This window comes from Sclerotinia sclerotiorum, genomic scaffold (assembly GCF_000146945.2).
Source record: "Sclerotinia sclerotiorum 1980 UF-70 scaffold_3 genomic scaffold, whole genome shotgun sequence".
In the NCBI taxonomy this organism is placed as follows: domain Eukaryota; kingdom Fungi; phylum Ascomycota; class Leotiomycetes; order Helotiales; family Sclerotiniaceae; genus Sclerotinia; species Sclerotinia sclerotiorum.
Window position 1 is genome coordinate 527,281 of NW_001820833.1, and position 15,469 is coordinate 542,749.

At 40.5% G+C, this 15,469-nt stretch overlaps 7 protein-coding genes and 1 non-coding gene across 8 annotated transcripts; 4 read left to right on the forward strand and 4 right to left on the reverse strand.

Moving 5' to 3' along the window:
• Positions 1-217: 217 nt before the first annotated feature.
• Positions 218-324, reverse strand: SS1G_14600. The gene has a single exon. It is a non-coding gene; the product is annotated as a tRNA-Glu (tRNA).
• Positions 325-1,213: 889 nt separating this feature from the next.
• SS1G_02300 (hypothetical protein) lies at positions 1,214-2,435 on the reverse strand (the record flags this gene model as incomplete). Its single annotated transcript, XM_001596034.1, has 2 exons — positions 1,214-2,212; positions 2,433-2,435. The coding sequence occupies 2 exons, from the start codon at positions 2,433-2,435 to the stop codon at positions 1,214-1,216; spliced, it is 1,002 nt and encodes a 333-aa protein (XP_001596084.1).
• A 764-nt stretch (positions 2,436-3,199) lies between these two features.
• SS1G_02301 (hypothetical protein) lies at positions 3,200-5,855 on the forward strand (the record flags this gene model as incomplete). The annotated part of the gene is made up of 4 exons (XM_001596035.1): positions 3,200-3,313; positions 3,366-3,692; positions 3,754-4,185; positions 4,239-5,855. 4 exons carry the CDS (start codon positions 3,200-3,202, stop codon positions 5,853-5,855), a joined length of 2,490 nt encoding a protein of 829 aa, XP_001596085.1.
• A 1,286-nt stretch (positions 5,856-7,141) lies between these two features.
• SS1G_02302 (predicted protein) lies at positions 7,142-9,125 on the forward strand (the record flags this gene model as incomplete). The annotated part of the gene is made up of 6 exons (XM_001596036.1): positions 7,142-7,156; positions 7,765-7,798; positions 8,153-8,174; positions 8,484-8,592; positions 8,820-8,857; positions 9,074-9,125. 6 exons carry the CDS (start codon positions 7,142-7,144, stop codon positions 9,123-9,125), a joined length of 270 nt encoding a protein of 89 aa, XP_001596086.1.
• Positions 9,126-9,593: 468 nt separating this feature from the next.
• On the forward strand, positions 9,594-9,824 carry SS1G_02303 (predicted protein; the record flags this gene model as incomplete). The annotated part of the gene is made up of 1 exon (XM_001596037.1): positions 9,594-9,824. The coding sequence occupies one exon, from the start codon at positions 9,594-9,596 to the stop codon at positions 9,822-9,824; it is 231 nt and encodes a 76-aa protein (XP_001596087.1).
• A 659-nt stretch (positions 9,825-10,483) lies between these two features.
• On the reverse strand, positions 10,484-11,835 carry SS1G_02304 (hypothetical protein; the record flags this gene model as incomplete). Its single annotated transcript, XM_001596038.1, has 4 exons — positions 10,484-10,893; positions 10,938-11,071; positions 11,119-11,726; positions 11,779-11,835. The coding sequence occupies 4 exons, from the start codon at positions 11,833-11,835 to the stop codon at positions 10,484-10,486; spliced, it is 1,209 nt and encodes a 402-aa protein (XP_001596088.1).
• A 444-nt stretch (positions 11,836-12,279) lies between these two features.
• Positions 12,280-12,606, reverse strand: SS1G_02305 (predicted protein; the record flags this gene model as incomplete). Its single annotated transcript, XM_001596039.1, has 1 exon — positions 12,280-12,606. One exon carries the CDS (start codon positions 12,604-12,606, stop codon positions 12,280-12,282), a length of 327 nt encoding a protein of 108 aa, XP_001596089.1.
• Positions 12,607-13,337: 731 nt separating this feature from the next.
• On the forward strand, positions 13,338-14,963 carry SS1G_02306 (predicted protein; the record flags this gene model as incomplete). Its single annotated transcript, XM_001596040.1, has 3 exons — positions 13,338-13,995; positions 14,521-14,540; positions 14,823-14,963. The coding sequence occupies 3 exons, from the start codon at positions 13,338-13,340 to the stop codon at positions 14,961-14,963; spliced, it is 819 nt and encodes a 272-aa protein (XP_001596090.1).
• Between the last annotated feature and the right edge of the window lie 506 nt (positions 14,964-15,469).

Here is a 15,469-nt window from a genome sequence, read left to right on the forward strand (position 1 = left end):
CTCTATTCTTCACTTTACTCCACACCCTATCCACTAAAACTAATTTTCGCTTATTTCGTAAGGATAAGGGTGGCGAGCAGAGTGGAAAGAAATCTTCGCTTACCCCACATACACAAAATGAGCCTGCCCTGCACAACCAAGTCAAACAAAAAACCATCAAAAGGATTCAGCTGCAGTTGAAAAAATTGATACAAGCAATGAAGTTTGAAAAAGAATTTTCCGAATCCGGGAATCGAACCCGGGGCTACTCGGATCGTGGTACCGATTCTGTTGTACAGAGGGCATCTTGAAAGCGAGTTATGTTAACCCCTACACTAATTCGGATTGGTTGATGTTTGATGCAGGTTAGTCCGCAACAAAAGAATATAAAGAGTTTTCAAAAAGTGAGGAAAAGGTGGGAATTGTGGATGGTGATAGTTAGCGAAGGTGCTGTGGATGCATGAAAAACATACATGAATGATCGGTGGTGGCGGTACCTTGGGAAAGCTGTGGGGGGGTTTTTTTTGGAGTTAAGGACTCGATTGACTTGGTTGCCTGTCTAATAAATTTCATTAGCCTATGATAGACATGTTCCAATTCTAAGATACATACCTCCCATCAATATCTTGATAGCATATATGGGAGATATTCGTAGCAGATACCCGAACTCAAATTCTCTGGCGGTACAAGCAATTCATCAAGATTTCTCTTCTCGACTATGCTATGAATTTCCTGGCATCTATCCTCAGAGTGGTCCTAAAACAAGGTGACCATGCATCCGTGCAAGGTATGCACAACTGCTTGGAAATCAAAAACACTTTGACAAACGATCTGTCTGATAGTGGTGGCAACAAATGACCCGTCGATACAGATAAATTCCTGAAAGACTACTAGGAAGTATCAAGACAGGTACTGAAACTAAATAATCCTGCAGTCGAATACTCTAGGGGATGGGAAACATAGGTACCTAGTGAAGTGAAAATGCGCGAAGTTTTAGCAGAAGACGCAAAGTAGTATGTGAGGCAGGAGCTCGGCAAATGTGGAAAGAAATACTAGCGCGAAAATGAGAGACGATGAAGAATGTAGTATGAAACTTAAAAAGAACAAGTCTGTCTAGATTTGACGTATTATTTGAACTTAATATGTTTGACGTTCAGAAATCGACAACATTTATCATCGTACCGCAGTTCGGACAATTGACAATCAATGGCACATCCCAATCTATATAGTAATACTATATATCCGTCTCTTCCGAAAGTGCTACTCTCGTTCCTTCCAGTGGCACACTTTCATCTCTATCCAATCTATGATACACACCCTGTCTCCCTACCAAAACATCTTTCAGATTATCTACAAATCCAATGTCATATAAGTTTTCAACATCTTTCAGGCTCCACACCCGTTCCCATTCTCCATCTCCAATAGCCCCAACAGGATCCTGTCCATCTGCTGTACGCAAAACTATCTGTTGACTTTCCGCTGGCCAATGTGTCCAAGCTGGTTCTATTCGTAAGTTTTTCTCTCGATTCTCGGAGAGAGAGCGTTTGAAGACGTAACCTTCGGACATCTCTATACCCCAGTCGGACCATTTCATACTTTCGTTGGTGGTGGTACCGCACCAGATTAGGTAGATATGATATGAGAAAAGACCGTAGACCAATGGGGTAAAGAGGAAACACAAGAGAGTTATAGAACCAATCTGAGTGTGTTCTTGGAGAGCCCATCCCCAGATTGAGAAGTAACGAGACCATGTGAAACCGAATCCTGCAGCAGACCATTCGGGGTATTCTGCAGTAATGAAAGTGGAGAGGATTGAATTACCAACGTACACAGCATAACTGGTGAGATTACCAGTGGCCAGAAGTAAAAGTAGAAACCAATGGTGATTGTTGTAACCAACGCAGTTATTGATGAACACGCAATGGTGATCACATTTTGCGATGCAGCGTTTGCAAACATGACAATGCTTGGATCGGGCAGGTTTCAGTAGATGACATGTTCGACAAGGGTTACCGGGATGAAAAATGGTGTAGTCGTAAGGATAAATACTCATTTGACTGACGTGATTCGAAGGTGTGATATAGCCTGGATCACGAGAAGCTGCTAGATAGAGGAAGCCATATGGTAATGTCAAGGCAATAATTGCCTTTATTTTCCGAGATGTGCTCATAAGTGGCCATGCCGGAGGTAAGAACAGAACCTCGGATACGGCAAATAGGAGGATGAAAAATATCTTGAGGTTGTTAGCATGGTCAGGGACACGATACTCCCACAATTTGAAGATTGGCCGCATACCACAAGGAACTTATGTACCGCCAATGCGATAGTACAAGCTGCACTTGTTCGAAGCATATCACTCGAAGGCACACACGACTCAAAAAAACGATACAAAATAATGCAGACGAGTCACTTGACCTGGTGCTCATTTCAAATCAAAATAATAGCAATCTTACCATGACAACAGGATGACGGTCATTCCATAATGTGTGAGCCAGTCTCCCAATCGAGGCACTGAGACGACCATTGGTTAATCTCTTATCAGCAGCTCTAAATCCACGAGGAATATGAACCCATATCACTCGATGTAGACTACCTATCGGTGTATTCCTTTCAAACCGTAAGCAGGTGTTTTATGAAATTCAACAAGACGGAATACCTTAACGCTGGAAGCCTGCCAAAGAAGGCAACGAATGTGAAAAAAGAAAGAACTAGAATAGCTATAGCCACATTTCGGATAGTCCCCATATTTTGGTGGGATTCGATGTTTTAATATATGAAATGAAAGTAGTAATGAATGCTATCACAACAAGAGGTCAACAATTACAGTCTAGAAAATCATGATACGAGTGTTAGGGTTTGCGTGAGCATGAGATTTCGAGGTGTATTTTATGTCGGTACTTCATATTTGCCAAGCCCGATATTGTCAAGAGCAGTCAGCTGATTTCGCGACCGTAAGGGTAGAAAGCTTATGAGCGCGTCAAATGTTCAACTATCTACGTAGGTAGGTACTTAGACATTCGATATTGCATACCTTACGTATAATACACCTTTATACCACAACTTACTTCTATGGATTCTTTCCAAAAGCTCCAGCGGATGATCTTGGACGCAGCAACCACTTTTGAAAGTTTTCGCTGATCTAGTCCCTTCACAATTAACGTTAAGCTCTCAAACAACATCTCGCGACAGGCAACTCTCTCCAGTCGCACAGGCCGAAACCATGGCATCTATTGTATATGATGGCGTTGGTGGTGGAGAGGCACTTTTTGAAGGCATGAAGTTCTTCATTCTTCAGCGAGTGCCTATGCGCTCAAGGTGGATAGAGTTAATTCAGGTAAGGGTGTCGTCAAAATGGTAGGAAAGAAACGTGCTAATTTTTGTGACAGTCAAATGGGGGTGAAGTAACAAAGTTCGAAAAGAAGGCTCAAATTATAATCGCAGATGGTGCGCGAAAAGATGCGCCGCCGGGATCTGTTTCATGGAAGTTTATTGAAGAATCTGCGAAAGCTGGGAAATTGGTAGACATGGAAGCATATCGATGCGGTGCGCAAGCAGGGACGATTAGTGAACGAGCAACTGCACAGCCCGCAAAAACTTCACGCACACCTTATACAGCCGAGGATGACCGCATTTTGACCAAATGGGTCTTGAAGGCAGAGCGAATGGGGCGGTCCACGAAGGGTAATCAAATATACATGGAATTAGCGGCGCGGGTATGTGTATTCTGTTGGATTCAAAGCATTTTTGCTGAATTTGGGTTGATATTTGTTACAGTACCCTCATCATACATATCAATCTTGGCTAGATCATTGGAAGCGCTACCTTCTACCTCGCCATGAGGCAGGAAAATTACATTACGATATAGAAGATGGCGACTCACCATCTCCCGAAAGGCAACCAAAATCTGCTAAAAGGGAGCCCGCCAAGCCTCCTCCAACAAGAATTCCTCATGAACGAGTACAACCATGTGCTCCAAAAGAAAGAGTCCCGGTTCCTGATCCTTCATCCCTTCAAAGGCATTCAAGCTCCCAGTCATCGCGGCCGGCATTTTCAAAAGCCTCGTTTCCGGAGGGGGATACACGAAAGCCTGTGGATAGACGACCTTTCACAAAAGAGGACGATGATTTACTTCGGAAAGAGTTTGTGGGAATTTGTAAACTTGATCCCAGTAAAGAGATTGCGGCTTGGGAGGCATGTAATCGAGCAGTAAGTTTAATATCAATTATCTATATGTAATTCACTGATGTTAAGACACGCAGCATCCTGATCATACAGCCCAGGAATGGCGAAACTATTTCCACGAAGAGTTTTTTCCTCGAGAAATGAAAGAAAGGGAAATGAAAAAGCAGGCAAAAATTAAGCCTGTGCCATCGACAACCAGTCGGCATGTTTCTAATCCCTCACAAGATGAAGTTCACAAAGCATCCACGCGAACAAAGCATTCTACCAATGACCCCGAGAAAGCTTCAGTAAAAGCTGCTGTCAAAAGCCCAGTTATTCCTTCTCAAAATTTTAGGTCAAGAGCCCACCAGGAGCCAAAATCAACACCCGAGGTTATTTCAGGAAAAGTTGATCTAGAACAAAGGCCTTATACGAATTCGCTTCTGAAGGAAGAGGCATATTTTACCCATACCCTAAAAGAATTCTCGGAGGCCTTGGGATTTGAACCTGATGACTTGAACTTTTATCCCGTAGTTTGCGGAAAAGAGATTTCCATTTTCAAACTTTGGCAGATCGTCATGTTATTTGGTGGCTTTGCAAAGACAAACGCTGACAGCCGATGGCAAGAGGTAGCTGATAGACTAAGCTTTCCCATTGTGAACCGTGCCAAGGCAGCTAAAGATTTGAAAAGTTGTTATGAAGAAATATTATCTGAATTAGAAACAGCAGTTGATGAGGCCCAGAACGACACAGAGAATCCTGAATTCACAACCTCTCAAGAAGAAGTTATGATAGCATCACAGCTCGAAGCTACAATTTTACGCAGTGTTCAGAGATCCTCCGATCATGAAGATGGGATAGAGGACAACGATGAAGTTTCAAAGCTACCACCACCGAGGACTAAACCCAAGCAACAGTTTACCACGCCAACCAAGAAACGCACAATTGACTCTGACGGCTTGTCCAACCGTACCGGTTCTTCTGTGACTAAGCACGAAATCAAGCGTCGTAAGGTCCAGAAGGGCAAAGGTAAAGAAGTGGAAATTCCATCCACTCCAGAACATATTTTCAATGCTACACAACCGCCTATAAGTCATCATACAGCACCGCCTAAGTATCCATTTGATGAAAATAGCGAAGATGACGATCGTGAAGCCCGAGAAAGAATTCGTCGTATTCAGAAAAGGAAACCAGAAGGGTCATCTGGGAAACCTTCAGCCAAGGACCCCTTGCTCGAGCCAGAGACGCAAGATTTCCATTATCCAGACATTGGCAAAGAAGCCTCGATAGCATCTCCGACTCCAGCTCCGAAAAATAGAGCTGCAAAGGATATCATTGATTTAACTCAAGATTCAACTACAGAGTCGGAAACAGAACCAGAACCAGAACCAGATTCGGAATCAGATTCGGAAGACTCAATTAACGCCGAATTCGCCAAATATCTGGACCTTGGCTATTCCCGTGAAATCATAGCAGAAGCTCTCATTGCATCGACTTACGTATATGACGTTGCAAGCGTTATTATGGAACAATTGAAAATGGGCCACGATATCCCGGACAATATGGAAGGAGCCTGGACTAAAAGGGATGATGATGCGCTACTGAAGGGCACGGGGCCAGAGTATGAGAGAATAAGAGAGAAACATGGTGATGCAAGGATTGCTGCGAGGAAGAAGTTTAATCGACATATTCAGAGTCTTCAAGAATTGGATTGAGATGAAGAAATTGGTAGTAAGGAGAGATCGGGGAGGATTGGCGGCAATGATGATTTGCGATGTAGCACATAGAGGTGTGCAGTGGAATGAAAAGGGTAAAACGAGGGTATAAGGTTATCTTACAGTCTGTCTTTTGATTTGGGAACATAGTTCATGAGTATGATACCCAGGAATGGGACGGGGCATTGCAGTGCGGGCGCGAATGGCTATATTTCTTTTGCTTTCTTTTGGGAAATATCATTATTTATTTATCGTTAGTTACTATTTAGGCCATATTATAATGAAAGAGCTTGAGCTCTCATGTATTAAAGTAGCATGGGTAAATCCTGTTACCGTACCTTTGACTTGGTGAGCTTTAAGGCTACTGATTTGTGTTCAATTAGAGGCAAGAGATTATGGATCTAATTGTGCAACTCACAATCTTCACCCTTGAAAATAATATAATCACTCTATTCTTGCTCTTTGCCTACCTATATACATGAATAAATATCTTCTGCAATCCTGAGATATTAGGACTTATCCGTTTTTAGTACCAGTACCAGAACTAGCGGTTCAAATGCAAGAAATAAGATTTAGATAAGTTTCTGTTAACAGGAGACAGGTATCGAAATTCTGGTATAGATATGTAACATTTTGAAAAACAAGATGCCATTGCAAGACTATAATAGTAGCTTTTTAGATCTAAGATAGTGTATGTATGTAGACTATACTATGTACGGTAGACTACTGAAATAGTTTCCCGCTATCCTTATCAAGACTTGCAACAAAAGAGAAAGGGGCATTTTGATAGGCAGATAAAGAGATGATAGATATACTAGTATGATGTGATCTGCGATGGAAGGAGGTGGGGATGTGAGGGGGGGATAGCTTAAACTGTATTTGATGGAGTATCAGATCGGGAGAAATGTAACTTAGGATGGATACTTGAGTATTTATGGTTCCAAATACCAGTATAATTATAAGCTTTCAACCTTCCCTAACCTAAAACATCATGATATAAATACTAGAATATGGCACTTTTCCCTTTCTCATCAAGTGCTTGGTGGACTGGTGATAGGATTGTTAAATTTATTTGATATGTAAACTAAGTAAATAAGATTTATATGGGTAGATCTGTTAGGGTTAGCTAGAGTGAAGGATAAGGATCCTGGTACGATGTGCAACATTGTTTCTTTTGGGGAGAAAGAATCGTTGTGGTTGGTGGAAGGGTTATCAGTTTACTTGGAATTTAGGACTCGGTAAATGAATAAGGTTTTTGCTGGTTCGTACTGCTTAACTTTGTGGAGATGGTTCCTTTTATGGTATGTTATGGAGGATTAAGTTGGTTTTTAGGAGAGGGGGAAGAGGGATATATCCTGGTATCGTGAGGTGTCGATATACAACAAAACTTTTTAGGTTGGATAAATGGTTGGGGTTAGATGGTCAGTTGCAATTAATGGTTAGATAGCTACACCTAAGTACCGAGCCCTAAGCTGATAGTTTTGTGCTTTATCCTTGTTTGTACTATATTGTGCTTGGAAAGCATGAAAGATGATATGAAAGATTAAATCTGATTTGTTTCAATCCCTTATAACCTAAGCTGCAGGTCTTTTGGCATTTAAATAAGTGCAGGAAAACAAGTAATGGGCCCAGCTAGCCTAATAACATCAATGGTTTACCATAGATATGGCACGAACCCAGCTTGCAGTAGGTGTGTGAGATTAAAACCTAGCTGTTGTTGCTTCTAGAATATCTAAGCTAGGCAAATATGTTTTGGAGACGAATTTATGAACTTTTGGATAATAGATTGCTATAACGGTGGTAAGGTATTCCAGAGCTGTACTTGGAAAGTTTCTCAACAGTCCGCTTCAAGATACATAGAAAAAGTAGAGTATCAACACTAATATATTCTTCGCTCGAATGTCAGTAGACCGGAGACTCTGAGACCTATAAGCCTGCAAGGAGTACGCATACCCAGACACGGGACGGTTCAGCTGACCAATTTAGAAAGAAACAGTGTCAGAAGAAGTAATATTACATGATGGATGACATATACGTGAAGAAAATGATAGAAATCCAAAGATAGCCTCTAGTTGAGGAAAGAAATCCTCAATCTATTTCAAATGATTGGAAGGAGGATACACCAGCTGGCGCATGATATTAGACTTTTGTGTAACGTCTTGTTGCACAGACGTACATATATAACAATGCCAGTATTTGATACTCACCATAATGTGTATTCTAGAATGCAACCCAGTATATATATATATCGTATAGACGATGACAATCCTCTTACTAACCCGGAATGGTTAGATCAGAGAAGAGACTGGTAAGGTCATTGTACTATCTATCCACTAGCGTCTCAATGTTACTTTTATACTCGGGCTAGTCTTTGAAGAGGACCGCGGTGTTATGACGGGCTACACAACTACCAAGGCACGTGATCACAAATGATCAGTAGTGATCATTAAGGATCACTAAGGATCACGATATAGGTGATCACTGATGATCATAGAAGCATGAAGGACTATATAATCAAGATGGATTTCCTTTGTATAGAGCTTCGTGCTCAAGATCAATCATACTCTACTATTAGTTACGAATTGCATATCATCATTGTCATTACTTAAGTCCCTGCTTGACGCCTAGTTATAAACCACCTCGAGAGCCTAGAGCACTTCCACGTGATCTAGACGGCTACCCTCGTAACAGTCGTGGTGCTTGCCCCCCGAGTTTAGCGGCCGCCGCATCAGACAAGGTACGTGCACGAGCCAGACACCATGTTATGGCTTGGCAACAGTAGCTGAAAAATTAATGTGGCATGTACAGGACAGATGTGGGGTTTTCAAGCTCAGACTGTTTTCTGCTTCTATCATACCTAGGTACGAAAAGACTTTTGCAAAGTGCGTGCCCAACTTGTGATTGGGTTGAGCTAGAATTAAAAAAATGTTCGTGTTCTAAGACATTATAGCCTAAGTATACTAGCGGTCTTTCGGTCATTATCTGGCTGCTGAGCAAATCGCGTGAGCATAATGACTAACTGCCAAACTCAGCCTAACCCTACCAAATCTTTACTTTTATTCACATCTTGACAACATCGCATTTTTTCCCCTCTTTCATATTGATTCAACTCTCCCTCAAATCCTTAACCCTTCATATCAACTTCACCTCATCCAGAAGAATCTGCAAAGTGGTATGCATCCCTTTGCATATATCTGCCAGTGTTGCTAATCGCGTAGTAGTCAAACCGAACAACCCTACTTCGAGAAACGCACCAAAATTCCATCTTGATCTTCCTCATCTATCTACAATTTAGGAAGAGTGCATAAGGTGATGAGCATCTACTATCAAATTTCTGCAGCTATCGCTGATCAGTATACAGTCTCATTACGGAACGCGACCTTTTCATTCATCTATAATATCCTCTCCTGTGTGAACGAAGTGAATGACTTCAATTCAATTACTACTGTAATAAAGAACTAAGCGAACGCGAAAGAGACTAGCTCTTTTAGTAAGTCTATATAAGACTTACTACTTTCAATATGTAGCTAGCTCTTTAGACAGAATACAATTAGACATACAGGACCTACGTAATCCGTGGGTGCTACGTCTTCCGTATCCTTCTCGTACCAACATCTCCCTTATCCGTGATATCCACAAGATCATTCTATCTACAACAACGTTTTATCTTCGACTTCTTCCTATTCCAACTTCATCTTTTCACAAATATCATTGAGTCGAAAACTATTCATCCACATCATGTCTACAGATAGACAGGATTTTCAAATCTGGACTATTAGTACAAGCGATTATGATAGAAAGATTGAGTTCAGAGGTGAATTGATATTGGTTTATAATGAGATAACGAAGGATACACCGGTGGATAAGTATAAGGTTAGCATTAAAGAGGAATTTACTATTCCGAAGGGCTATAAATTGTTGCCCAAAAGTGACGCCACCCTTGAGGAGTGGTTAATTGGGTTCATATAATCATTCTTCAGGTCAACATAAATGTAAACTTCATGGTGGTGGTATTGGATCTTTTGCTAGATTATATAATATAACTCGAGAGAACAATTAAATGAAGTCTATTTCAACTTTCAGATTTAATATTGATAGAATCGCAATCCAAACTCCTCTACCAATTTGTCACCTGAATCTTGGTCAACCATAATAGAGAATACGATATCATCGTCATCGTCAAAGAAAAATACATCAATACAAGAACAACGCGATCCAGACGCTGATTTGTATAACCCAGTACCAATTATTGCTGCGTATAAGGAGGGTCCCAAAAGATTTAGTCTCTCTATTAGCATATTCGAATAATACTGAGCCTGACCTTGAACAGTTTGAACCTTTGATAGGGGCTGCAAGTCAAGCAATCCAATAATTTCGAATCCAGCTTTGCGATCAACCCTGATAGAGACTGTAACATTTTGTTCCCAGTTTCGAGGGAACATCATCATAATACATTGTTTATAATTCCCCAGACCTGATTGATATCTAGCCATTATATGACTGCGAAATACTCCCTCGAGATTTCTTTCTAGATACTCTTTTTGTGGATTATCATATATCATCTCGATTTCTAGATCCATTGTTGTCAGCCTCAACTTAAAAATACACACGCATTAATACTTACCCCTCTATTCATTCGTAGCCTCAGTAGACCTGTCAAGGGTATATCTGTCTGAAGTCCTAGTGACCTGAATCTGACGAGCATTTTCCGTTTGTGATGGCAGCTGTTGATTGTCTATGGACGTCGTACTATCTGAATTCAAAAGTGTATATATGGAAGAAGGATTGCGGATGGAAGTAACTGAATTGGCATATGAAGCACGTACACTATTGCGAGGACTGTTGGCTCCATCTTGACCGGCGAACTCTGTAGTGTGATCTAGGGCAATCGGTTCAGCCTCAGTATCACCTCCACTATTGTTCAAGATATCCCTTGTAGTATTATTCTTGTTCTTCTTCTTCTTCCCCCCATCTAACTGATGACTTGGCTTCCGTTTTAATGTCTGGTTCCTGAATAAAAATGGCATTTTTGGTAGAACTAAAATATTAGTGAATGTTTTGATCCATATTTTCGCCACTTACAATTTTCAAGGCTCCTGATTAGTTTCTCCACAAGCTCCCCATACTTTTCCCCCAACCTAACGATGCTTTTATCTATCATATGTGTCATTGCCCTCTCAAATATTGGGCCTTTCATTGGCAGCCGTCTTTCCCAGCTATATTATGATTAGAGCTGTGTTTTGTGTTGAGCTGATATACATACACATTAAGTGGAACTATATCTCCAAGGAGAAACAGGCTTCCAACACCCAATTTCTCTGCAATGTTTTCATATCTCGGACCTGCTCGTAAAAAGGCTTCAATCGTTCTAACGAGAGATTGCATATCGTTGCTAGTTTCGTCTAAAGGTTTGGAAGGATAATAAATCGGGAAGATTTTGTGTGCTATACTTTTCGTATCGCTACTTTGACGTTTAGTTCTTCGACATCGACTAAGTGCAACACAATAAATTATACGTAAAATTCGGGAATGGGTATCAAATTGCTCAAGCCGAAGACAGGTAAGGATGATTGCAGATTGGTAGTCGATTGTATCGTAGGTCGGCTGTGCTTGTTTACATGCAAAGAATAACTGTGGTTTCCTGTTCCAATTATCGAAGTTCCGATCGAGGAACGTTAATACATGATTATCAGCAGGATCATACTCGAAAATCTTTGCTATACGTTTCTCAACAGTTAAAGATTCAGATATTGTACTTGATACTGGAGTTGTCCTCTTTTGTAATATGAATGGGAGGTGCGGTATTAATTGTTCGTTGCTAGATATATAGGTATATAATTGCGGCAAAAATACTCTTAGACGTTCCACGACCTTTATGATTTATCAGTAACAATATCTCTCTATTGAATTCATCTTTTTATACCTTTTGATTATCAGAAGGCTGTGTAAATCCATGTTGAATATCTGAACATAAACACATTTTGGTGATAGTTGAAAAGTGAAGGTTGAGAAACAGAAGGAGTGCGAGAAGTCGAGAAGTCGGGAAGTCGAGAAGTCGAGAAGTTGATGCGAAATCGAATTTCGGCTAAGTTGAAGGGGGTGTGGGGTAGAAAAGCTATCTCTAGCGCTACTGCTAAAATAAACCCTGTGACATCTGTACAGGCTTTGGGTGGCAGAAATAAGTGGATATCATAATGGTAAAGCTATCCACTGTACTATACTATACCCCTCAGGGTATGAAATCCCTTCCAATTATAATTTATATACCTCTCCTGTACTAGTCTCCATTTCTGTGGCCATGGCCACCCGAGAGACCAAAATACAGTATAGCTTTCTTTTCATGTTACTCGTGCTACTGCTAAAATAAACCCTTTGATACTTGTACTGCCAAGAGGAATAGTGGCCCATATATAAGTGGAGTGTCTTATACTTTCTGACAGTATGAGTATCTGTACATAGTAGGGTAAACCATTTTTGTGTGGATTTTCTTATTTGGGTGCTTCGGGTGACCATGGCCATCCGAGACCCAAATACAGTATAGCTTTCTTTTCATATTACTCGTGCAGCGTGATACTACTAAAATAAACCCTGTAGCATTTGTACATGGTAGGTAACCGAGGATTTTCTTATTTGAGTGCTTCGGGTGACCATGGCCATCCGAGACCCAAATACAGTATAGCTTTCTTTTCATATTACTTGTACTACTGCTAAAATAACCCCTGTAATATATGTACATAGTGGAGTAAACCATTTTTGTGTGGATTTTCTTATTTGAGTGCTTCGGGTGACCCCATGGCCATCCGAGAGACCCAATAAAGTATAGCTTTCTTTTCATGTTACTCTTGTTGCCAGAAAGTATAGAACACTCCACTCTGAAGTATATACCATAAGATGTTAAAATACATACAAGCAGAATAGTGGCCCATAATAAGTGGATGTGTTCTACACTCTCTGGCAGCACGAGTACGAAGTGAATAATCCTTCTACTTCACCTTGTCTTCTTATCATCTTAGATTTTCTTGATCTTATTTCATATACCTTGCATCTTTCCCTCCGTCTGCGGTCTTCCTGATACCATCCCAAGGAAATGTTCCAAGATAGAAAGTTTAGGCTATACAGTATTATACCTTTCTAAATCTTTGAGTTTCAATGTCATCATCCCACATATCCCCCCTTGTGAATTAGTCCAAGCCTGTATTTAAAAATTGAACAGAAAATATTGCTCAATCAGTAGAAGCCTACGAATGTAACAAATCTCATGAGATAGTACAATATAGTGTCATTTATTGTTAAGGGGGTAGATAGAGCCCATTTGCAATCTCAAAAGTAGTTACGGTAGGAATCAGTTATTTGAAAAGTATTTATATAAGAAAACTTTCTCTAAATCTTCCTTAAATTCTCAAGCTTAACTATCTCTATATGATTCAAGTTTGAACTTTTTAAAAAGAACTCGAATTTCAACCTTTCTTGTCTATCTACACAATGACTACGAATATCAGATTGTTTTTGTTGAGTTCATTCTCATCACTCCCCATACTTCAGAATGGACCGATTCATTCACCAATTAGTTCCAGTTCTTTGAAGGATTATTCTATGTTTGGGGCACAGACTTTGAAGAGCCGCCCATCCCGCACTATCGTTGAAAATATCCCTAGACCATTCAACCATAACGAGAAGTTCATTCTCGAAATCCATGAGAAACAAGGAACAAAGACAGAAGAATTTGATATTTTTCTTGCTGATTTCTTCGAAAAATACAACGGTCCATCCAATAGAGATACTGTTCTCATATGGGGCTTCGAGAAGGAACTGGCTCAGAAAATTTATAATATAGCTGAAAGACACTCATCCCCTCCTACGCTTGTCTACTCGCCCACGGATGCCACTATTCCCATCTGCAATAAATGTGTTCAACCGTTCTGCCGACATCGTCAATATAATTCCGAGTTTCTGTCGAAGTATCGGGGGTTATTAAGAAGTGTTAAAGAGAAGGTCAATGATCAGTTGGAAATCTGGGATATATCGAAGTGGAAAACACAAGAAGAAAAATTGGAGAAAAATGTTGGGATCTTCGGGATTACGGTCAAAGTCCTTGGGAAATTTGTTGGTGCAGCTGCCCGCGCAGTATTCACATTTGCTTGTATACTGATAGAGAGGGCAGGGCTGTGTGTACGAAAGGTTGGACGTAATGAAAGCCAATAGCTAGAATGTTTACTTTGACAACCCAGGCTATTATGCCAATGTGTTTAAGACTATGTATTCGCGAATAAAATGCCATTTATACGGGAAGTTCAGCTAAATCTTTTGATGCCTGTAGTAGGTGTCGAAGGTAGTATCGTGTTGACCTCCTGGGATCTTGGCAGCATATGCATATATATTGCATGATGCATATAAGGAGCAAACAAAACTCAACTTTTAATTCATTCTTTCCTTTTTGGTATATTGTTTGTTTGCTTTCAATATTTTGATTTCAAAGCACTTTAATTCCGAAGGCTGAATACCTAACCTCATTCCTTCATTTTTTTGAATATATACTCGCAGCTTAACTGCTTAGCTAGAGAATCAATCAATTCAATCTGATGCTCTTTCTGGTCTCAAGAAACCCAACACTATGTCTCCTATCACAATGATACATCTTCTTAATATACTACTAAAACCAATACAGGTGCAAGTCTCAGCTTCTCGGTGATTATTCCTACCGAGGAACTTTCCTTGCTACATCCAGACAACAATCAATTTCATCCCTCCCTCCCTTCCTATCATCCTTGAAGCTCGGTAAGTGTTTTTGAGCGAACAGCCATTCCACTCACCCTAAGATATCTAGCATATGCAAGGTGGAAGAAGGAACGACATACTAGAAGGAGATAAAGAACTTGGATTCGACTTTTTTGTGCAAACTCGTGATCACTTGAAGTACGATATCACAACATGGATCTTGTAAGCTCCATTGACAATCCCCACTGACAGGCTGTCCTCGAGGCCAAAGAGTTTTTCGATTATCCTAACCTTCCAATGAAATTCGAGCCTTCGGAGAAGAAGGTAGGACTTTCACATTATCAGCTGGTGAAAGTGCATAAGACCCTCGCACTCAGAGGAGCCTTAATATAACAAAACAAATACAGTTTGACTGTTTATCCTAAAGCATAAGAGATTCAGTAGAAACCTATATCAGTACCCGTTTTCCCTCTTTCTACTCAGAATGGTCTCTCAGAGTCCCTTCTACTCCCATCTCCCTCCTCATCTGCTCCTTTCTTTGGAATGAAAAATGGATCCAGATACTTCTTCTCCTTTTTGGAAGATTCTTACTTACACGACAAGTAAAAATATATCTACTTTTATCAAATTTTTCTAACCACGGCTTCAATAAAGTCAATATCGACAACCACAACTTTTTTCGAAGCCGATAGAAACGTAGCCAAGATATGTGATAGCTCAACTAGTACAACTCTCCAACTGACTCATTCTACATTCTATAGTTCTCTCAAACTAACATCGAAATTCCTCTCTACACTACCATCTCTCCAACTCTATCCCACAAATCTATATTTTGGCCTCCCCACGCACAAACCCAACCCCAAGCGCAACATCCTTAAGCCTCCATTTTCCATTCATAT